General features: G+C 37.4%; 3 protein-coding genes across 6 annotated transcripts in view; 1 reads left to right on the top strand and 2 right to left on the bottom strand.

The window, feature by feature from the left end:
* The window catches only part of LOC126723926 (cellulose synthase A catalytic subunit 3 [UDP-forming]), a 108,506-nt gene extending 98,104 nt beyond the window's left edge, over positions 1-10,402 (top strand). The window contains exons 2-15 of one of the 4 annotated variants that reach the window (XM_050427947.1): positions 1,062-1,216; positions 1,635-1,830; positions 2,159-2,379; positions 2,477-2,594; positions 2,684-2,891; positions 3,247-3,513; positions 3,624-3,969; positions 4,066-4,203; positions 4,573-4,698; positions 4,789-5,001; positions 5,200-5,464; positions 5,774-5,976; positions 7,469-7,819; positions 9,524-10,402. In XM_050427947.1, coding sequence (XP_050283904.1) covers positions 1,193-1,216; positions 1,635-1,830; positions 2,159-2,379; positions 2,477-2,594; positions 2,684-2,891; positions 3,247-3,513; positions 3,624-3,969; positions 4,066-4,203; positions 4,573-4,698; positions 4,789-5,001; positions 5,200-5,464; positions 5,774-5,976; positions 7,469-7,819; positions 9,524-10,108 — 3,261 coding nt within the window. In that variant the 5' untranslated portion in view covers positions 1,062-1,192 and the 3' untranslated portion in view covers positions 10,109-10,402. Of the gene's footprint in view, positions 1-975; positions 1,217-1,634; positions 1,831-2,158; positions 2,380-2,476; positions 2,595-2,683; positions 2,892-3,246; positions 3,514-3,623; positions 3,970-4,065; positions 4,204-4,572; positions 4,699-4,788; positions 5,002-5,199; positions 5,465-5,773; positions 5,977-7,468; positions 7,820-9,523 lie in introns of those variants that run through there. The other 3 variants (XM_050427949.1, XM_050427946.1, XR_007654517.1) reach the window with 3 other exon arrangements.
* A 9,509-nt stretch (positions 10,403-19,911) lies between these two features.
* Positions 19,912-21,488, bottom strand: LOC126722714 (uncharacterized). Its single transcript, XM_050425866.1, has 2 exons — positions 21,233-21,488; positions 19,912-20,285 (listed from the first exon to the last, which is right to left on the bottom strand). Exons 1-2 carry the CDS (start codon positions 21,486-21,488, stop codon positions 19,912-19,914), a joined length of 630 nt encoding a protein of 209 aa, XP_050281823.1.
* Positions 21,489-23,022: 1,534 nt separating this feature from the next.
* On the bottom strand, positions 23,023-23,607 carry LOC126722716 (uncharacterized). The gene has a single exon (XM_050425867.1). It carries the CDS (start codon positions 23,605-23,607, stop codon positions 23,023-23,025), a length of 585 nt encoding a protein of 194 aa, XP_050281824.1.
* Between the last annotated feature and the right edge of the window lie 227 nt (positions 23,608-23,834).

Genomic DNA, 23,834 nt, shown 5'->3' on the forward strand with positions numbered 1-23,834 from the left:
ATCGGTGGATGAATGATTGCTCAGTCACATATATTGAGAAAGGTATATTCAAGACTATTAAGAGTGAAGAAATCATGTACCGGTTTCAAAATATGAAAAATCGTCGAGGGCAATTGAGTAAAATAAGCTAGGTGTGAAAAAAATAAATTAAAGTTTACATTTTATGTTAGATTCCGTATGACAATTACATTATCATATAGTTATTTATTTATTTTGTTATTAATATTGATTAATTTTTTACTTTCAATCTTGTTAATTTTTTAATCTTGCTTTCCCTGACCTAAATTCCTGGCTCCGCCACTAAAGACACCGTTACGACATAAATTCAATACAAGGACAACGTCTCAAATAAAGTATTTGTGCATTCTAAATATGAATCGGGTACTATGAAAAGAAGAAGTGAGTTCCATACTTCCAGCGTTTCAGTTCCATGACAGAGATACAAGAAAAAGACCCATCTAGTATCTAGAACTAAAATATTCCCATCTCTTTCTTATCTTCATCATCAACAAAAATTCAAACATAATATAGCCGTATCAGTATGTATCTGACACCACCACCGTGTAATAAAAAAACACCATAATACGTACGTGCCCATTCCTCATCCACTGCATGGCTTACGTGTGGGGCATCATGCATGATCATTATCGTCATCTTGAAACCCCCATACCCATATATCTTCCACGTGTCATCTTCCTCCATTGACACCTATTTTAGATGATAGACACGTGGCATGATAGACACTGTGTTTTTGACTGCATGACTGTGTTTATTTAGTTGATTTTACTGATAAACACACTGTGTTTTTGACTGCATGACTGTGTTTATTTTGTTGCCGAGAAAACCGAGGAAAAGAGTGGACTAGTAGGTTTGTTGAGTAAAAACACTTTTTTCCTCAGGTCCCAGTCTTGTGAAGGCTCAAAGATTGTTAAAAAAAATTTCCACATTTTTCTTAGCAACCAAACTGAGAATAAAGATTTGGAATTTTTGTAATTACGTAAGCAATTGATGACTGTAGAGAATGCTTGTTGAATAGAGTAATCTGATTCACAGTTGTGCAGATCTGGGCTTTGATTTGAGAAAGAGACGTGTTTTTGAAGCATTGAGCTCTGAGGTATGCATTAGATCTTATTGAGACTGAGAAACCTGCTTGATCCATTGTTCACATCTGGGCAAAGAGAAGCTGGTGCCAATGGAGTCAGAAGGAGAAACTGCGGTGAGTGTCAGAGAACTTTAGCTCTAATTTGGAATCTGTGCTCTGTTTTGTTGAGGAGATAACTGAGGAAATGAGATGGTCACACGTTGAAAATTAAATTCTGATGTTGTTTTGGTTTTCAAACTATGAAAGCTCTTGCCCACCAACTTAGTAACATAGTTGCACTAGTCTCAGTTGAGTGGAAATTGTAATGATCCATTTAATAAAGAATGTAAAAGTTTCTTTAGTTTCTTCATTTCTCTATTCTACATTTGTTCACCAACCAGATGTGCCTGTGTCTTTTTAGTTTCCTTCTGATTTTTGTTAGCTATAGACGTTGGGTACATTAGTTAAGCTTATATTATTCTGTTGATTGATTCAAATTGATGTGATCAGTATCTAATTGTTGATTGGAATGTGTTTTAATGTGATAACTCAGGCAAAGTCCTCAAAGACCCTGGGTGGACAAGTCTGCCAGATCTGCGGCGATAATGTTGGGAAGACTGTAGATGGTGAGCCATTCATTGCCTGCGATGTTTGTGCATTACCTGTTTGCAGACCTTGCTATGAGTACGAGAGGAAGGATGGGAATCAGTCTTGCCCTCAGTGCAAAACCCGATACAAAAGACACAAAGGTAAGTTAAATACTAAATAACTGAAAAAATTTCCACACACTAGGAAACATGGGAAAGAACATGAGTTTGAAAAAGTTGTGTTATTGTAAAAGATTATGATCCCATCCCCCCCACCCCTGCAAAGTTAACTGCACCCAACTAGTTTAGGTGTGTCATTTGCTAATCTTTGAAATTGTCTGTGAACTTAGTGAAACTGCAAATACAAATGCAAAAAAATTAACTTAATTGGTATTGCCGGTGACACTATCAATATTTGAAAAGCAGTGGATATCTTCTGATCACTATATTCTGACTGTTTAATTGTTGCCGTTTATCTTGTTGATTTTAGGAAGTCCTGCAATTCTCGGGGATAGAGAAGAGGATGCTGATGCTGATGATGGTGGCAGTGACTTCAATTACAATTCGGAAGATCAAAACCAAAAGCAAAAGATTGCAGAGCGCATGTTGAGCTGGCATATGACATATGGACGGGGGGAGGATGTAGGGGCTCCCAGTTATGATAAAGAGGTTTCTCACAACCACATTCCTTTGCTCACCAATGGAACAGAGGTAATTCAGTTATGATAAAGAGTTCTTATGATATGCTGTTCTCTTCTCTCTCTCTAGGATACATTTGAAGTGTAATTAATCTTCCAGCCAATGGTAGGTTTCTGGAGAATTGTCTGCTGCATCATCTGAGCGTCTTTCTATGGCATCTCCTGGAGTTGGTGGTGGCGGGAAGCGTATCCATCCTCTCCCTTATTCATCTGATGTTAATCAATCACGTATGTCTCTATCCTTTGCATGTACTATGTATGTTTAGTTGTTGCTATCAGATATTGATTTGAGGTTCTTGATTATACTTTTTCTGCAGCTAATATTAGGGTTGTGGATCCAGTAAGGGAATTTGGTTCACCAGGATTAGGAAATGTAGCCTGGAAAGAAAGAGTTGATGGCTGGAAGATGAAGCAGGAAAAGAATGTTGTTCCAATGAGCACCTGCCAAGCCAATTCTGAGAGGGGTGCTGGTGATAACCGTGATATTGATGCCAGCACTGATGTGCTTGTGGATGACTCTTTACTGTACGTTCCCTCTTGATTGAAATACAGACTGTTGGGTGCTCTTTCAGATTTTATTGAGGCTTTATTCTTTGTAATTGTTGGTACTTTGTAGCTTGTTCAAAACTTTGTGGTTTACTTTGTTGATTACATCAGCTTTATCGCTATTGGACAACTTCTAAAATCTCAAAAGATGATAATTCCATTTTACGGGACAACCTTGGGTATTAGCAATAATTGCAAATAGAGTTCTAAATGTAAACTAATTATAGCTATGGAATCGGTTTTCCCAAGTCTAATTTCTGTTATTATCACTTGTTTCTTAAGTCCAATATAGAAAAGGGCTGCAGTTAATGCTATGTATGGTTTTGTTTTGCAGGAATGATGAAGCTCGGCAGCCTCTCTCAAGAAAGGTTTCTATTCCATCTTCTAGGATAAACCCTTATAGGATGGTCATTTTTCTGCGGCTCATTATTCTCTCCATTTTTTTGCACTATCGAATAACAAATCCTGTGCCCAATGCCTATGCTCTGTGGTTAATATCTGTGATTTGTGAGATTTGGTTTGCAATATCCTGGATATTGGATCAGTTCCCCAAGTGGCTGCCTGTAAACCGTGAAACATATCTTGACAGGCTTGCTCTGAGGTGAGAATATCTTAAGCCTGCATTAATGTGTCTCAAGTAACTGTGTCATTTCAATTTGATGTTTTCATATTATATATAAAGTTTTAATTCCAAAGGAATATGCATTACAGATATGACCGTGAGGGAGAACCATCACAATTAGCTGCAGTTGACATATTTGTCAGCACTGTCGATCCACTGAAGGAGCCTCCTCTTGTGACAGCTAATACTGTGCTATCTATTCTCTCTGTCGACTACCCAGTTGACAAGGTCTCTTGCTATGTATCTGATGATGGTGCTGCTATGTTGACATTTGAAGCTTTGGCCGAAACATCTGAATTTGCACGGAAATGGGTTCCTTTCTCCAAGAAATATAACATTGAGCCTCGGGCTCCAGAATGGTACTTTACACAGAAGATTGACTACTTGAAAGATAAGGTTCAACCATCATTTGTCAAAGATCGTAGAGCTATGAAGGTAAGGGCTTACTATCCTGAATTTCTGATGTATCTTGCCAATCCATTTTCCGCACATAGATGCATCCTTCTAATGTTACTTTGTCTCATTATGCAGAGAGAATATGAAGAATTTAAAGTCCGTATTAACGGGCTTGTTGCAAAGGCACAGAAGATTCCTGAAGAAGGATGGATTATGCAAGATGGTACACCATGGCCTGGAAACAACACCAGAGACCATCCAGGAATGATCCAGGTAGCTTCTCCTTCATGTTGTTTTTAATATGTAAATTTTGGCCCCAAGGGGAGTGGGGAAGGGAGGTTCAAACAAGTGACCTTTGCTTCATGAGGCGTGGTTCCTAGCTGATTGTACTACCCCTTGTGTTTAAAACTGTCAACCTACTGCTTGTTGGAATTCAGTTATGGCTTGAATGTGTTTCTTATTTGATACAACTTTTCCTTGAAGTTCATAGAACAAACTGCTTAGATTTTTTCCTTGAAGTACCGTTCTCTTCCCCCCACCCATCTTTTTTCCAATTAGGGTGTAAAGCGGAGTCAAGTGTATCTTCTCTCTTGCAGGAGTATCATTTACTTAGTAAGATTTTGTCTATTTCATTATGTGAAGGTTTTCTTGGGCCAAAGTGGAGGGCTTGATGCTGAGGGTAATGAGCTTCCACGTTTAGTTTATGTTTCTCGTGAAAAGCGTCCAGGTTTTCAACATCACAAGAAGGCTGGTGCTATGAATGCACTTGTGAGTAGTTAAAAATATGAATTCCAGAGTTTTTGCATTCTCTTTATTTCTACATTTATCTTACCTCTAGTGTTCAATACTCTCTTTCAGGTTCGAGTATCAGCAGTGCTTACCAATGGACCTTTCTTGTTGAATCTTGATTGTGATCACTACATAAACAACAGCAAGGCCTTGAGAGAAGCTATGTGTTTCCTAATGGATCCCAATCTTGGAAAACATGTTTGTTACGTTCAGTTTCCACAGAGGTTTGATGGTATTGATAGGAATGATCGATATGCCAACCGAAATACAGTCTTCTTTGATGTAAGTCTAACATCCTCCAATTTAAGCGATGGATTCTTTGTGTCTATCTGATGTTATTGAATGGTGTTAATTGTGTTCACTTGCGTGATGTGTTTGATGTCCCTGTGATTGGACAAAACATTTGATATTTCTTTAAAATTATTTGTTATGTTTTTGCTAAACATCTTTTGATAATATATTTATCGTCTTAAATTTCAGATCAACTTGAGAGGTCTGGATGGCATTCAAGGCCCTGTTTATGTGGGTACTGGATGCGTCTTCAATAGAACAGCTTTATATGGTTATGAGCCACCTCTCAAACCTAAGCATAAGAAAGCTGGATTTTTATCTTCGTTTTGTGGTGGGTCAAGAAAGAAGGGTTCAAAGTATAGTAAAAAGGGTTCAGACAAGAAGAAATCTAGCAAGAATGTAGACCCCACTGTGCCTATTTTCAGTCTAGAGGATATACAAGAGGGTGTGGAAGGTACATTGTTTGAATATTATTTCTTTATTTTTTGGGGTTTTTAAAAAATAAAAAAATAAATTATAAACCAGTCAAAATCCTTCCATGTCATCTTGAATTTATTGACAATGTAATAAATTCCTCATTCACTTGTTTAAAAGGAGAGAATGATTGCTTCTTATTGAGTGGTAAACCTTAATACATAAACAAGATCTAAAATCAACTTTGTCATTCATGAAACAATATTTGTACAATATCCACGGCATCTTATAACTCTCGTAAGTTTTTTTAGATATGATTCTAACATTTTCTTACTCTTTTTAAATTCAGGTGCCGGATTTGACGATGAAAAGTCGCTACTCATGTCCCAAATGAGCCTGGAGAAAAGGTTTGGTCAGTCTGATGTTTTTGTTGCGTCTACACTTATGGAGAATGGTGGTGTTCCACAATCTGCAACACCAGAAACTCTTCTTAAAGAGGCTATTCATGTCATCAGCTGTGGTTATGAGGACAAATCAGAATGGGGAACTGAGGTATGATGTCTTGTTATTTGTCTCTTTAACTTTGTTATTAGTTTTTGGATTTACCAAGATGTCCTTTAAGCAGAATATGCCTCTGGCTTTAGAGATTTGCAACATTTTTGTATGTGTCTGAAAGGAATAGGAACAATACCTACTTTTGTAAGATACTGTTATTCATACTTTTAAAATCATGATATGTGTTTAGATGCCTGGAAAAAGGAGAAAAATAAACAAGACCCTTAGTTTTTATAGTATAGGTAGCTACAAGTTATTGGCAATTAAAATTTGGTATGCATTTTCTTCCCTAAACTTTGAGTCAGGTACAAGGTTACAGGGGCGGAGGTATGTATAAGGGTGGGGGGCCATGGCCCCCCCAAAGAAATTTTTTAAAATATGTATATTAATATTTTTAATATTTTCAAAATTTATTTTACAAAAATAAGAGTTGGTCCCTCCAAATATTTAAATTAGTCCAATAATGCTCTTAAAAAAATAATTATTTTTTGAGCTCAACAATAAAAAAAAATAATAATAATAAATTGGTCTTATAGTTAAAGAAATACAATTTTTTTTTTGTAATTCTATTTTTTATTGTAAAATGTGCTTTTATATCTGTTAAATATTTGATAAAATTTGATATAAAACATGTTTGATTCTATTTTTTTCAATTTGTTATGTGGTGATTAACAAGTCATTGACTCATTAAAAAAAATTTGTCACTAAAACTATACAAGAAATATGTCTTCCATATACTGGGTTAGAGCAAGGTAGCTTTAAATATGTTTAAAGTCTAACTTATTTCTCAAAGTTTTGGATCATTCATGTTTTTGAAAATTTTATCAGTTGATTTGAAATATTTTTTTACTTACTTTAGTATAGAATTTGATCATTTGTATTTAAAACGAAACTTTTTAAGAATTTTACTATGAAAATGTAAAAAATAAATTTTATTTTATGAAAAATCGTCATCAAACATAATTTTGATTGAAAATAATAAACTTTTTTTTTTAGGTGCATGTATATATATAACTTGTCAAATAAAAAAGCGAGTGTATATATAATAAAAAAACACATGTGTATGTAAAGGTTGACTTGATAGATATATTAATGTCGCAACTTGGCTCCCAATTCAAAGATTGGTGCACACCACACTCAATGAATTTGTCCACATCTATAAGGAAATCCACCACTAAGGCACTCCCAACCAGGACCAGGTTTTTCTTTTTAAATGAAATTTGAAAGCTGATAAAAGTTTATTACATTAACCCTTTTTCTTCTCTCCTTCAATCCTCTCTCTTACCTACCTTGAAATTTCTCAGCATTTCTGCACTGGAATTGGTTTCCTCTAGTAACCGTCTATTAATTGACAAACAAGACATAGAGTGCATTTATGTGCGTGCAGTCTTCCCATTTCTGCACATGGTTGATCGGGTTTTTGATAATTTTTTGTAAATTGCTGTTTTATTTCATTTTGTCTAATCAATATTTGTGTCTTGAACTGCAGATTGGATGGATTTATGGCTCTGTTACTGAAGATATTCTCACAGGATTTAAGATGCATGCTCGTGGTTGGCGGTCAATATACTGCATGCCCAAGCGTCCAGCCTTTAAAGGGTCTGCTCCTATTAATCTGTCAGATCGTTTGAACCAAGTGCTTCGATGGGCTTTAGGTTCTGTGGAAATTCTTCTCAGTAGACATTGCCCTATCTGGTACGGTTATAATGGCAGGCTTAAATGGCTTGAGAGGTTCGCATATATCAACACCACCATCTATCCAATCACTGCCCTTCCTCTTCTTATGTATTGTACTTTGCCGGCTGTCTGTCTACTTACAAACAAGTTCATTATTCCACAGGTTTGTTATATAACCAAACTCATTTTCTGTACAATAATGGTGTCCTTGTCATTATTATCTCAACAGGGCTCTTTTTTTTTTTAATAATCTTTTCCCTAGCATCACCCTCTGCAATCCTTGCGTCTTACAAGAGCTTACAGTGTTTTGTTATCTGGGGAGTTGTTTGTGATTTTGCTTCAAAATATGAAATGGTGAACAGATAAAAATTCACCATAATAAATTAACATTTCATATTGTAAGGTTGAATTTAATCAACCATCTTATTGGCTTCATTCCGTGCCAAATTTGCTTGTATTTCAGCATTTAGTAACCTGTATTTAGGTGGGTTTTGTTGTAAGGGTAGTGAGTGAGATAGAGTGTTGATTGCTCAAGAGTGTGCAAGAAAACAGAGACTCGCGGCTTGATCTCGCGGGTGACTCACGACTGCAAGCCGCCAGATGCACTACACATGCCAAGCATGCCAGAAGGTAAACAGTTATGCAAGCTGGAGCACTACAGGACAAAACAGGATAACTGGCCATACGGTTATCTCTCAACTGGATCTCGCGACTCAGTCAAGTCGCGAGACCAAGCCGCGAGCCACCCCTATTTTGAAAAACCTGACGTTTCACATTCTCCTCTCACCTCAGTATGAATACCCCTTATACCCACAAATGAAAGAGAGCTTCCACAGAGAATTTTGAGAGAGAAACCCTAAAGAAAAACAAGATTGATTCACCTACAATCTATACATTAGAGTCTCTTCAAATTCCTCAACTCTATTCCTCTCCATTGTAAAACCCTTGAGAGGCATTTTACCAAAACCTTGTTCTCACCATGTTCATCACTATGAGAAGGTTGTTTGGTGTTTTGGGAAGCAATTAGGAAGGAACCAATCTACATTGGTTGATGCTACGGTCTAGTAGCGGAATCCGAGAAGTTGGAAAAGAAAAAGGTTCGGCGCAACCTCGTTGGAGTAAGAAGTTTGGAGGGCTTAGGTGCACTGGGTAGATTAGGCTTGGAGGGTCTATTACTGTCCATGTATCCCAACTACATTTTCTAGTGGATTGTTTACCGCTTGGAGGGCGGCGGAGAGGTTTTACGTCGAGGGTTTCGGTTTCCTCTTCGATAACACATCGCATGTTGTCTTTGTGTTTGCATCTTCTTTCCCTTTATCTTTGTCTTTTATTATCTGCTGTGAATTGTGATTTTAATTTGGCTTAGATAATTTTTCTAATTCTATATTATTGCTTATGTTCATTTTCCACACACTAGTTGTTTGACATAAAACTTGAATTGGTTAATTTGTAAATTAGGGTCTAAACGTTCAAAGGTGTTTATACACATATTTGAACTTTTACATAAATACCCTGGCATGGCATCCATTAATTAAGAATAGTAGGATTTACAAGAATTACGGCATATATTGGAAAGGAACGAATGCTTCTTGCTAGTTTTTGTTTTCAAAATAAAAGGGTTTGGAGGGGAATGAGCAAGGCAAAGTCGGTGAAAACACCATTGACACCTCTCTTGTTGTGAAAAAGAGATAAAAGATGGAAATATAAAAACTGTTCTGTATTTTCTTGTGCTTGGGGGAAACTTTCTCCATGAGAGAAGAAGAAAAAAAAATTACTTGTTCCTGTTTGTGTATACTATGAATATTGTCTCAAAATGCTGGTCTTTAGTATCTGCTAAATTTTTTTGCTTGGCTTATTCCACTTGCAGATCAGTAACATTGCAAGTATATGGTTTATATCACTCTTTCTTTCCATCTTTGCTACCGGTATCCTAGAGATGAGGTGGAGTGGTGTTGGAATTGACGAGTGGTGGAGAAATGAGCAGTTTTGGGTTATTGGTGGTGTTTCAGCCCATCTCTTTGCCGTTTTCCAAGGTTTGCTTAAAGTACTTGCTGGTATTGACACCAACTTCACAGTTACATCCAAGGCATCAGATGAAGATGGAGACTTCGCTGAATTGTACTTGTTCAAGTGGACAACCCTTCTCATTCCACCAACAACTCTCCTTATCATAAACTTGGTTGGAGTCGTTGCAGGGATTTCCTATGCCATCAACAGCGGTTACCAATCATGGGGTCCTCTCTTTGGGAAGCTCTTCTTTGCCTTTTGGGTGATTGTCCATCTGTATCCCTTCCTTAAAGGTTTGATGGGTCGCCAGAACCGGACACCCACCATTGTTGTCGTCTGGTCAATTCTCCTTGCTTCAATTTTCTCATTGTTATGGGTGCGAGTGGATCCATTTACCACTAGAGTTACCGGTCCAGATGTTGCGCAGTGTGGAATCAACTGCTAGAGGGAAAGTAACACAACTTGAAGACTGAAAATACTTTTTTTAAGTTATTGTCCTTGCCAAGTTTCAGAGGTAAGGAGATATGTAAGTGTCTCGTATTTTTGCTTTTACTTTATGTCTTTGAGCTTGTTTGTCTATGTAAAGTTTACATTATGTGTAGATGATAGGTGACAAAGAAAATTATTTTGTTGTTACAGTGTGATTTTTATGTATTATTTTGATATATTCTAAAAAAATTGGACACTATTTCTGGAACCAATTAATTATTCATTATATATCCCACAAGTTTATATGCAACCTATAGTATCTTTTTGTTTAATAGAGTATTTTCATAGCCTTGAAATGTGCAGAGTTATTTATATAGGCCAAAACAAAGGGATTCCCAACTCCTTTTATATTATTGCACAATCTTTCCAACACAAAATAAAAGGTGAATTGACAAACCTAAATGAGAATGCTTGGCAAGTTCCTAGTTCCAACTTGCCTCTGTAAAACATAATATTATTACATGGTTAAAATAAGTGAGTTAACAATGCACAAGAATTTTGAATAAAATCTATACCCAGATTACCTGTTTGAAAAACAGGTTCTACAACAGGTTCATTTGGTCAAGGCCTTGAAGGCACATACATGTTTGGGCCAATATGTGTAGCATGCTACATTCACCTTTGGGTCATTCCATGCAATTTAGGATTAGGTGAGTTACAATTAGAATTCTTTATAAGGGCAAAATTTGCTGAAAAGCATCTTTTTGAAAAAAATATTAGCAAAAAAGCATGCGGATGAAACATTTTAGTAAGTTAGACTGTGTTTTTTTCTATAAAATAAATAAATAAATAAAATTTAAAAAAAAAAGGTGGAACTCGAGTTTATGAAACTCGAGTTTCAAGATTTTTCACAAGGAACTCGAGTTTAGGAAACTCAAGTTCCGTTCAAATGGGACTCGAGTTCCACGTTTCTTTTTTTTTTTTTTTTTTTTGGTTCATGTCAGACTTTACGCAAGAGGGAATCGAGTTGGAACTCGAGTTTGTTAAACTCGAGTTCCAAAAATAGTCCAACTTACTAAAATGTTTCATCCACATGCTATGCACCAAAATTTTTTCTAAAAAGCTACTATTTGGCAAATTTTGCCCTTTATAAGTGTTCATCTAGTTAAGATTTACCGAATAAACACTTGATGTGGAATTCTATGCACGTTCATGCATGACTTTCCTTGTTCAAGGTCCAATTATTATTTATTAGTTCTATTTTATGAGCCCAGGTGTTCCAAACACACAAACCATTTTGGCCTTCGAGTCCAGGGAATATTTTAAAAAAAAAATTAAAATTAAAATTTATTTGAGCTAAAAAGGTGTTCAAAGGACCAAAGCTTCCTGGACATTAAAAATAAAAAACTAAAATACAAAATTGACCTTTTAAGTTTTTCCAAAATTCCTTTAAATTCATTTAGGTCCTCTAATTTTGCTTTTATTAATTTCAGTCTTTTAAGTTTTAGATTTATTCAATTAAAATATTTTCGTCAATTTTTGTTAAAAAAAAATCTAAAAATATATTTTAATCATTAATTGAATATTTTTTAATTTAAAATTTTGAAAAAAATTTTAAAAATTGAAAAATTAACCACAACTTATATCAAAGGTTGATGAAAAAGTCTTAATTGAATAAACTTGAAAGTTGATAACTAAAACAAACAAAAAATTAAAGTTACGAAATTAAATTTAGAGAACTAAAATGAATTTTGACGAAGTATAAAAGGTAAGTTTTGCAATTCAATCCAAAAAAAAAAAAAAAAAACCACATGTCATTATATAATCCTATTCAAACATCGGTATCATCATCAAGAAGTGGATTTTTTTTAGAGTTGTGGATGAAAATTAAGTTATTAAACAATAGTGCACGGATAAAATGATAAAGCAATTTTTTTTAAGCTCACAGAATCCAAAGTAGCGTAAATGGATTTTAGGATGTCTCTTTGTTAATAAAAGTTTTTCATAAAGAATTAAAGAATCACAACTAACAAGGAGCTATATAGCTTTGGGACTTGGGAGGCATCCATTTTAAAAAGATATAAACTGACTCCTGTTTAAAGATGGCAAAACAATTGAAAAATGAAAAAACTGAAAGCCAATGTACTCTAGAACTAGAAGACAAATGATCTACAAAAGTTGGGAATTAATAGAATTTCAAGGTGGTTTGGTAAAAAAATTTAGTAACGTCGTTTAAATATTAGGAAAATATATATGAATTAAAAAATATAGTAAAAATACATATTATAGTGTTTAAATACTAAAAACTGTTATTTAAACAATAATACCAAAATGAGCTCTCTAATCCAAATACAAGCTACAGTGGAGCTACTCATTCTCACACATCAAACCTACAGTTTACTATCACATATGGTACAATCTTCTCGTTTTCTTTATCTTCAGAACATTGTCTTAGCTTTTATACGTAGCAATACTATCACATAAGGTACACACTACACAATCCAAAAAATAAAAAAATAAAAAACAAACTAACAACTTGTTCATTTTATGTCAGTGCAATGGGGGTGAACACATTGATATTTTTTAGGTTAATTTCAATGTAGAGTTTCATTAAATCTTGGACATTGCAATGGGTGTGAACGCATTGATATTTTTTTAGGTAATTTCAATGCAGAGTTTCTTAAAATCTTGGACATGAATTAATAAAAGAAAGTTTATATTTGATGGGTCTTGTTAATAAGTGCCCATAGGCCAATTGTTAATAAACTATATTAGTTTTTAACATTACTTTTATGAGAAATATAAAAAGCTATCAAGAAAATTAATTATGTTATCATTTTTCCGTAAAATGTTTTAAAAAATTCTTAAACCAATGTCCTTAGGACATTCGTTAACTTTGACATGCTTTTATTTAGTATTTGAATTTTATTATTATTTTTTGTTTAAGTTCTTTTAGCTTAAAATGTTTTTAATTTAGTCCATTTATCTAATTTCGACACACCTCCTTTATAGTTTTAGTATTTTTCCTTTTAAAAAAATCAAAATGATATTGTTGTGGTGGAGCTAATAATATTTGATTAGACAAATTAACTATATTGGAAACTAATGGAAGTTAAAAAGTAATGAAATGAAAAAAAAAAAAAGTGGAAACTTAAAAGATTGAATGGAAAATAGATCAAAGAAAAATAGTATAACTTATAATTTAGGCTTTAAATGATAAAACAGTAATAATAAATATTTGTTTATTTATTCACTAATAATGTGATTCAAATTTAAACTACCCATTTATCAATAAATCATCAAGATTTTAAGAGTATTTTTCTAAAAAATATATATATTTTTAAGAATATTGTAGAGTTACCCAAAAAAAAAAAAAGTAAATTGAAATTAAACTCCTAAAGTTTGGGGGTATTTGAATTTTACACCATGAAATTTCAATATTTGAATTTTACTCCCTGAACTTTAGGGGTGTTTAGATTTTACACCATAAAGTTTCAAAATTTATGGATATAAAATCCAAACACTTCCAAACTTTAGGAGGTAAAATCCAAATTCTGAAACGGTAGGATTTAAAATCTAAACACCCTAAACTTCAGGGGTAAAATCCAAATTCTGAAACTTTAGGGTGTAACCCAAACTCTAGGGGGTAACCCAAACTCTAGGGGTGTAATTTGCAATTTACCCAAAAAAACATAGATACTAACTCTAGAAAATCTAGATGGTGTATGAACTAAGAACCTATGATGCACGAACATGGATACGGGTACAGGTACGATACGATGATAAGAAAGTTTTCTAAAATATTATAACATAATATGACAAACAAAACACCATTGCAATATAGATACGACGTAGGTGCAATGTCCCAAATAAAGTATTCGTACATCCTAGATATGAACCGTGAACTATGAATAAAAAAAGTGAGTTCCATACTTCCGGAGTTTCAGTTCCATGGCAGAGATACAAGAAAAAGACGAGTCTTTTGGCTGAATATTGTAAAAAATGAAGTTTATTTGTGATATGGGTACTGTTTAAACTTATTTAGGAAAATGAGAAGAGAAGCAAATTTCGGCAACACCATTACCGAAATTCTAAGAAAAAGTAGGAGAGATGAGAGAGAAATGATGTGACGGATGTGAGAGAGAGAAAAAAAAGAATTTTGGCAATGATATTGCCAAAAATAAAATAAAATTTTTTTTTTTGAATTGTGGCAATTGAATTGCCGAAATTGAAGGATTAAAAAAAAATGAACTGTGGCAAGAATAATGCTACGACCACAAACTATTTTATCATATTTTTTACAAAATGTTGTTGTAAGGACGCAATTCAAGTCTCTAGCCCAAGAGATGGACGAACTTAGGCCCAAAAAGCCCAATATAATGAATTTGTAAAGAGTGGGTTGGAAAACTAAGCTTTAATGAGTTAGGAAACAAGTGAAATGGATTCAGGTAGCAAGAAAAGGAAGATAAACTTATTTCAACTAAAGAAAATCGTCCTAAGCAAAGTCCAAGGAGATCAATTCTTATATATTTCTCTTAAGTTTGACTACAGATTCAGTTCTTGATTGCTATAGTGTTTTTCTCTTAGTTTCTCGATCCCCCACTCTCAGAGTCTCTCTTCCATTTTATACTATCTTCCCCTTTCATCTCCACCTTCCACATGCAGATTAGATTGTAGGTGTTGATCTTTGTCCCATCAGCACCTTCCTAAAGTCTTTAGGTAGTAGTTGTAAGGCTGAAAGTTATATTCAGGAATCACTTCCTCATCAATGCAACCAAAGAGTTAGTTGCAAGCATTTAATGCGATGGTAGCAGCTTTCCCTTAAGATATTTCATGAACTTTCTCTATCCTGTTCCTTCCTAATACTTATCCACATTGATGAAATGATCTAGAATATTACTCTTGATAGCAGACCGCACCTTCTAACCTCAGCTTTGCTCAACCGAGAAGGGGTTCTTCCTCGGACCACCCTTCTAGGTGACCTTAACCGGAATTCACCTCTTCACTTACTAACACGGATTCTTATGAAAGTGTTTACCCGTCCCCAAATTGTTTAACATCCTCAGATTGGGCCCCTAGCCCAATATATACATAAATATGGGCTCCTAGGCCTAACACCCTACAATAGCCCTTTGAGATTCTTTTTTCTGGCTCCTCGAGAAGAAATGAGGATTCCAATGTCATCATAGCTAGTCTGTGCTTATCATACATCACCTCTACCTACGTAAATGCCTTTTTTGCTGCCCAAGACACGCTCCTGACGCTTTGGCATATGAGACGTGCCTTCATTAAATTTTTATGGCTCCCTATCCCCCACGTTCTACAACACAATGCGGATTCAACGACTGAGGATTCTACTGAAACCTGGGTGGGAATTTTCCCACTTATAACTTTCTCTTTGACATAAATACCACTTAAATCAATCACCCATCTCACTTTAGCATTCACTTCGCTTTAGCGCACATACATTGAACCTGCAAAATTTCCCAACTCACTCGTGCCCTTACAAATACCAAAAGCATGTCCGAGGATACTTTTCTTCTTTCTGTAAGTCTTCATAAATCTTTACACTTTATTTTTCTGTACACCTTTCTTTCCTTTGTGTCCTTTCCTCCTCGACTCTTCTTTCCTCTCTTTATCTTCTTAGCACCTTTAAATCCCTCTTAGGAATGGGTAGGTTCGCCAATTTGGTAGACTTCGAGGAAGGTATAGAGAGCTTTAGAGCTTTGTATAGGATCCCACCAAGAGTGTTTATTAGCTACTGTAAGGAGGAAGAGTGTCATGAGAAAAGGCAAGAGGGAGAAGTGGTAATCCCAATGATTGCCTTCATAGAGGGGGGGATGAAAATTCCCATGGGCATCGTAACCAAGGATTACCTTAAGGCCCATACATTAGCTCCCATCTAGTGTGCCCCAAACATGTTCAGAATTTTAGGGAATGTAGGCGCCCTTAACGAAAGAATGGGCTTAGGATTGACCTACCATGATATCAACTGGGTTTACAACCTCCACCACTTAAAGGGATAAGGGTATTACATAAAATCTAGACACCCCGAGGTTAGGCTCATTCAATGCCTCCCAGAATCCAACAAGGGCCTAAATAAGGATTTCTTGATCGTGTCAGGAGAATGGCACTATGGCCTCCCCTGCTCAACGAGAAAAGGGCAACCAGGTGGGGTTTTAGACCTAAGATGATTATTTTAAAGTTACCTCCTTTTTCTTTTTCTTTTTTTGCTTGTGCCTGTACATGAAATTCCCTTTGATTTGCATTATTCTTTGCTAATGATATGTTTTGTCTTTCCCAATGGTTTTGTAGACAAAAATGCTGGCATTCCCAACTTCAGCCTTGTAAACCAACAAAGCTTGGACAAAATCTAAAAGGCCGAAATGTTTGTCCACACAGACAGCCAACTAAGGGCGGCCCATATGATCTTGGACTACATCTCAATTTCCAAGAGCTTCCAGGCACCAAAGTGTGTCATTAAAGCTAAGGATCCTCGGTTGCATTGAATCAGTGTTGCTGCTCTAGGCTTTTTGATCACCAGCCCAATTCCAGAAGGCACTTTCGCCACCACCCCTATCCTAGAGGGCATACCAAGGGTAGCACTACCCTTCCAACGTGCTGCTGACAAGCCAACCTCATCACAACCAACCACCAAGGAAGAGGAGGAGGAAGAAGACAAAGAAGTGGTTGAGGTAACCGACTCTAAAGATGAATTTTCTATCTTCAACCAACCATTATCTCCAAAGCCTCAAGTCGGCGATTCTAGCCACCCTCCTCTAGTTCAAGCAGACAACTCTCAAAAGGACACTTCCATCCCTGAAGATATGGGGATTCAGCGCAAGCAGAGGTCAACTTTCTAGGAGCTGCTAGAGTCCAGACCTGGGAGGAAGGCAGCTCAGACAACGCTTCCCACCCCACCACCCTCTCAACCCATTCGAGCTGATCCTGCCGAGCACAAAAGGAAAAAGGATCAGAAGGGTAAAGAGGTGATGGAGACGGGAAGAGCCCACCCCTCCTAGGAGGATGAGCCCCAAAGAGGGGCCAAGTAGTCCAAAAGCATGCAGACAAGGCCAGCCAATGAGGGAGAGAGGAGGGGTGAGTACCGAGTTGTAGCACCAGCCTGGGCCCCACATATGGAGCTAGATGAAGCTCCTCTTCTCAGCGATACCTCCATCTAAGACTTCTAGCAAGGCATGGCTAGGTATGTTGTTGATGCTGTGGAGCACTCCTTGTTACTGCCCAAGGACATGGCTGACCTCAGATCTATGAGGCAGTATGAGGTCTTCCTCGGCTTGAAGAGGGACTTGGCCATGGTTTTTTTTTTTTTTTTCTTTTCTTGTAATTGTACTTTTCTTCCTTTCCAAGCCATCCAAGCCATATTTAGAGTCGAGGAGATGGTAAATTATTCCCATCGAAAGATGAAGGAAGAAGAGGGGAGAAGGATAGCGGTCGTGGATGCCTTCCACGTGGTCGAAAAAAGTATTCAAGAGCTTAAGAGCAAGCTAATTGAGGAGGAAAGGGAAAGAAAAAGTGCTATAGTTGCCTTGGACAGCGCTGAGAGACAAGCTGAAGGTCAACGAGTGCTTCTTTGCAATGCCGAGGATCAGCTGACCGCCTCCAAAGAACAGATCATTGCCCTGAAGAAAAAGTTAGAGGAGGTCAAAAAGGCCAAAACTCAAGCAGAGAAGGCTAGGGAGGAGGCAGAGAAAGTTAGGGAGGTGATCAAGTAGGAAGGATATGATATAGAAGTGGCTGAGACCAAGGAAGCCTTAAGGCTGAGGTCTTGGGAGTATGTAGGAACTACTGCTCCCAAGTATGGAATGAAACCCTCAACTAAGCTGGGTTTGAGGCTTCTTCTGTACTTAGGAAGGCAAAGAATGTCTACTACCTTCCAGCCATTCGTACCTCCTCCTCTAGTAGCTCTAAGGTAGACACCCCTCCCGAGGTGGCAAATCTTGAGAAGAGCAGCCCCAATAAGGTCCCTCCTTCTCTAGCAGCCCTCCAAAAGTGGCCAAGCAGCCTAGAGTGAATGGAAAAGAGGTTGAGGTGACTAAGGGAGTGGCCCCTGATGCCACCAAACCCGGGACTGCTCTCCAGGATCCTACCAAAGACAATGAGGCACCTAGGATGGAGATTGTTCATACAACTCTTCCACTACCTGCCAAAGGTGACCCCAAAGGCGCAAACCAAGGATCCTCAGAGGCTATAGTACCCTAGTCCAAGGCCCCGGCCCAAGGAAAAATTGTAATAAAAAAGAAGTAGATTTTAGTATAGTTCTTTCTTCTTGTTTTTATTTTCAAAACTAGTAATCTAGTTGATCTTTTGTAAGCAATTTGCCTTTTTCTAAGGCTCGAATTAATGATAATTTACAAGTTTTCCCTTCATATTTGTGATATTGATGTTGATTCTAACATAGTTTATGTCTTATCTAACACTTAACTAATATGGAATTGAGACAAAGCTTTATTTAGTTTTCTGCATAAGTGGTGGCATAATTATCCCACCTTAAATGATTAGCAGCAAGATAAGCTAAATTTGCTAAGTCCATAATCCCAACCAAGTGTAACCTTCAGATAAAAAACATACACAATTGTAGAGTATCTATTCACATTAGGCTTTAATTAGTTTTTCATTTATCAGCAAGTCTAAGGAACTGGGGATGATAATCAATTTTGAAACTGAATCATGGACATACTTTCAAATGTTTTAAGTGATGCTCATGAGTGTTCATTTGATCATGTTATTATAATAAAGATTTTTTCCACTTAGCATGGTTGTTTCTACTTAATACTTAGATAAATGACAGAAAGTATGAACTTGCCCAATGTTGGTTGTTCGAGGAACCAAGTATAATTAAGGTTTTGTTTAACACTTAGAAAGATGATTAATAGATATCAATTTACCTAAAGTATGTGGTCCGAGGAGTTAGGCATGACCAAGGTTCTGTTTAATACTTAGGAAGATAGCTTGGAATATCAATTTATCCAAGGTATGTGGTCCGAAGAGCCAGACATGACCAAGGTTCTATTTGATACTTAGGAAAATAACATGAAGTATTAATTTACCCAAAGCATGTGGTCCAAGGATCCAGGCATAGCTAAGGTTTTGTTTAATACTTAGAAAAATGATCTAACATATCAATTTACCCAAGGTATGTAGTCCGAGGAGCCAAGCATGACCAAAGTTCTGTTTAATACTTAGGAAAATAACAAGAAGTATTAATTTACCCAAAGCATGTGATCCGAGGGTATAGGCATAACTAAGGTTCTGTTTAATACTTAGAAAAATGATCTAACATATCAATTTATCCAAGGTATATGGTTCGAGAAACCAAGCATGACCAAGGTTCTATTTGATACCTCAGAAAATAACAGGAAGTATTAATTTACCTAAAGCATGTGGTCTGAGGATCCATGTATAGCTAAGGTTCTGTTTAATACTTAGAAAAATGATCTAACATATCAATTTACCCAAGGTATGTGATTCGAGAAACCAGGCATGACCAAGGTTCTATTTGATACTTAGGAAAATAATTTAGAATATCAATTTACCCAAGGTTTGATATTCTAACAAATAGTAGAGGGCATGACGCACAATATAATAAACCCAAATATGGTAAAGAGAGCTTTCATTAATAATAATACCTTCTTAGGTTATTTACCAGGGGCATGGTATAGCCTTTTCCTCTAGATCTTCAAGATAATATGCACCTATTCCAACCACTGACGTGATTCGATATAACCCTTCCCAGTTAGGCCCTAGCTTTCCCCAGGCTGGGTTCTTTGCAGTACCCAAAATATTTCTTAACACCAAGTCTCAAGGTGCCAGTGGCCTTAGCTTCACATTGGCATCAAACCTTTGCTTGAGCTTGTGTTGATTATAAGCCAGTTGGACCATGGCATTTTCTCTCCGTTCTTCAATCAAGTCTAAACTTTTCGCCAATAGCCCATCATTGTTGCTTAGAGTGAAAAAACTCGTCCTCAGTATGAGGAATCCAATCTCCAAATGAATAACAATCTCAGCTCCATAAGTCACTAAAAAGGGTGTCTTTTCCATTGATCTACGCCAGGTGGTCCAATACATCCAAAGGACGTGTGAAAGCTCTTCCACCCATTTTTCCTTCGCATCATCCAATATCTTCTTGAATCCACTTACTATGACCTTATTAACAACCTCAGCCTGTCCATTCCCTTAAGGATAAGCCGGGGTGGAATATCTATTTGTAATTCCCAAATCGCAGTAGTACCTCCTAAAAGCTTTACTGTCAAATTGAAGCCCATTGTTCGAGATAAGTGTATGGGGGATCCCAAACCAAGTGACAATATTTTTCCAAATAAATCTTTTGGCATCCGTGTCCGTGATATTTGCCAATGGTTTAGTTCCAACCCACTTGGTGAAATAATCTGTGCCGACTAGTAGATATCTCTTATTCCCTGCTGCCTTAGGGAAAGGTCCAACAATGTCCAAACCCCATTGAGAGAAAGGCCAAGGGCTAGAAAGAGGATTAAAGACTCCTCCTGGTTAATGAATGTTTGGGGTAAATTTTTGACATTAATCACACTTCTTTACGTACTCTTGTACTTCCTTCTACATATTTGGCCACCAATATCCTTGAGTGAGGGCCCTGTGAGACAAAGATCTACCCCCTATGTGGCTTTCACAAATTCCTTCATACAATTCTTCTAGGAGTAGCTCAACTGCTTCAGGATGTATGCACAACAAATATGGTCCAGAAAAAAAGCGTTTATACAACTTTGGTCCTCGGACAACCAAAACCGAGGAGCCTTCCTCCGTACCTTGTCAGCCTAAAATTTACTCTCGGGCAAGACATCTTCCTTAAGGAATAACACAATAGAGTCCATCTAGCTAGGACCCACCCTTATTTGATGAATATGAACTCCATCTCCCCCTACCTTAGTCGGTTTACACAAGTCTTCCACAAGAATCACCCGAGGTAAACTTTGTGCAAAGGAGGTTGCCAGCATGGCAAGAGAGTCAGCATGTATTTCTTCTTCTAGGGATTTATAACAAATTAAAAGACTCAAATCCAGACTGTAAGTGTCTAACTTGGTTCAAATATTCCTACATTCTGAGATCTCTAGCTTCCAACTCTCCTTAAACTTGGCCCATAACCAACCTTGAATTAGAGAATATTTCCACTGTTTTTCCACCATTTTCTGAACCATGGTCATCCCTACCAGTAGAGTTTCATACTCAGCTTCATTATTTGTGGCTGAGAAGCCCAATCTCAAGGATTTCTCAATTGTAATCCTCTCGGGAGATATCAAAACTAGTCCTACTCTAGATCCTCTGTGGTTTGCCGCACCATCAATGAATACCTTCCAGGACAAAGGTCCTTGTAAGGAGATTGCACCAATCGATTTTTCATCCATGTTCTACCTTTCTACTTTCTCTTCTAATGGGGTTTCAGCAAACTCAACTACCAGATTGGCGAGGACCTAACCCTTGACAGAGGTGCGGGGCATGTATTTAATATCAAAAGCCCTTATGATCGTACCCCACTTGGCAATTCTCTCTGTGTAATCAGTACTACGAAGTAGAGATCTAAGTGGGAGCTGGATTAGAACGACAACTATGTGCGATTGGAAATAGTGGGGGAGCTTACGTATAGCATGCACCACTGCCAAAATGGCCTTTTTTAGTGGTAGGTAACGGACCTCGGCCTCATGTAGTGACTTGCTCATATAATAAACTGGCCTTTGTACACCACTGTCAACCCTACCAACACCAAGCTCATCGTATGGAAGGCCATTACAATGTAAGCAAACAAAACCTCATCCACCTCTAGTCTGGACATAATGGGTGGTCGAGAAAGATATTCCCTTAACTACTAGAAAGCCAGGACACACTCCTCGATCCATTCAAATCTCTTCCACTTGTTCAACAATTGAAAGAAAGGCCTACACCTATCTGCTGACCGAGAGATGAATTGGTTTAAAGCAGCAATCATCTCTATTAGCTTTTGGACCTCCTTGGGATTCCGAGGTGGTTGTAGACTGCTAATTGCCTTAATCTGATCAGGATTGACCTCGATTTCACAGTGAGTGACCATATAGCCCAAGAACTTTCTAGAACCAATACCAAAAGAGTACTTGGAAGCATTAAGGCGCAACTTGTGTTTCCTTAGTATTTCAAACATTCTGCCTTTTGCTCGAACACTACCTTAATTTTCACCACCATATCATCTATATAGACCTTAATATTCTTGCCCAACTGTGGCTCAAACATTCTAGTCATCATCTTCTGATAGATGGACCCTGCATTTTTCAAACCAAAAAACATCACCTTGTAATGGTAATTTCTAGTAGGAGTGACAAAAGCTGTCTTTTCCTGATCACCCAAAGCTAATGGTATTTGATGGTATCCTTGAAAGGTATCTAAAAAGTTCATCCGAGGATGGCCTACAGTTGCATCTACTAGTTGGTCTATCCGAGGCATAGGAAAATGGTCCTTTGGACAAGCCTTATTTAAATTTGTGAAATCCACACACACTCGCCACTTCCCATTTTTCTTTCTCACTACTACGGTATTGGCCAACCACTCAGGGTAAAAAAATTTCTTAATAGCCCCCGTCTGCTTAAACTTCATCACCTCGTCTTTGACAGCATTAGAATGATCCTTAGATGAGCATCGATGTGGTTGCTTCTAGGGGGTGATAGATGGATTGACATTCAAATGATGGCAAACGAAGCTCAGATCCACCCCTGGAGCTTCGTACACACTCCATGCGAACACATCAACGTTCCTCTTGAGAAACTCTACCAACTCTTCCTTCTCCTAAGGAGGTAGTTGAGCCCCAACCTGAAAAAACTTCTCTGGATCATCACCTACAACAATTTTCTCTAAATCCTCGCATTTTTCCTCTTCAGCTAACCCATTGACAGGTAACATCAGAGATTTTGATTACTATAAGCCCCCCTTAGCAGAGGTTGAGGACTCAACCTCAAGCTGATGCAAAATTACAGCCACCAGGCATTGCCTAGCCATGGATTGACTCCCAACAAGCTCTTCGATCTGGTTCTCCGAAAGATACTTCACCTTCAAGTCCAGAGTTGAAAAAACGGCCCCTAGGGCATGAAGCCAATGTCTGGCCACGATGGCCGTGTAGGGAGAATACGCATCCACTACAATGAATTCCACCTCCACTACCTCTGAATCTACTTGCACAGGTAGTCTAATCTGACCCCAGTGAATGACAACTTTCCCATCAAAACTTACTAAAGGTGAATCATAGGCTGTCAAGTCCTTAGGCCTCAAATTTAGCCCCTTGTATAAGTCAGGGTACATAATCTCTACACCATTGCCCTGGTCTACCAATACCCTCTTCACATCATACCCTTCTATCCTAAGGGTGACCACCAGAGCATCATCGTATGGCTGTATGGTTCCAACTTTATCCTCATCCAAGAAACTCAATGCTGGACAGATCTCTACTCTAGCCCTCTTCGGCTTAGGATTAGAGTCCTCGGTAGGTAACCGAGCTACAGACATCACCTTAGAGGGATGAGAACCGATTTTACCAAAAACGGCAAAGATGACATTAATGGTGCCCAATGGGGGCCTTGAAGAAGCATTCCCCTAGGCCCCTAACTCTGTTTGGTCTCCTTGTCCATTAGGCTGATATAAAAACTGTTTTAACCTTCCATCTTTGACCAGCTACTCCAGATGATTCCACAAAGTTTTACAATCCTCAGTGGTATGTCCCCGTCCATGGTGAT

Source organism: Quercus robur, chromosome 4 (genome assembly GCF_932294415.1).
Source record: "Quercus robur chromosome 4, dhQueRobu3.1, whole genome shotgun sequence".
NCBI lineage: Eukaryota > Viridiplantae > Streptophyta > Magnoliopsida > Fagales > Fagaceae > Quercus > Quercus robur.

Coding starts and splice junctions, on each gene's coding strand:
- LOC126722714 (XM_050425866.1), bottom strand. CDS start 21,488: ATGGATGAAAAATCGATTGGTGCAATCTCCTTACAAGGACCTTTGTCC. Junction 20,286..21,232: donor GAAATATTCTCTAATTCAAG/GTTGGTTATGGG, acceptor CTTATCCTTAAG/GGAATGGACAGGCTGAGGTT.
- LOC126722716 (XM_050425867.1), bottom strand. CDS start 23,607: ATGTCTGTAGCTCGGTTACCTACCGAGGACTCTAATCCTAAGCCGAAG.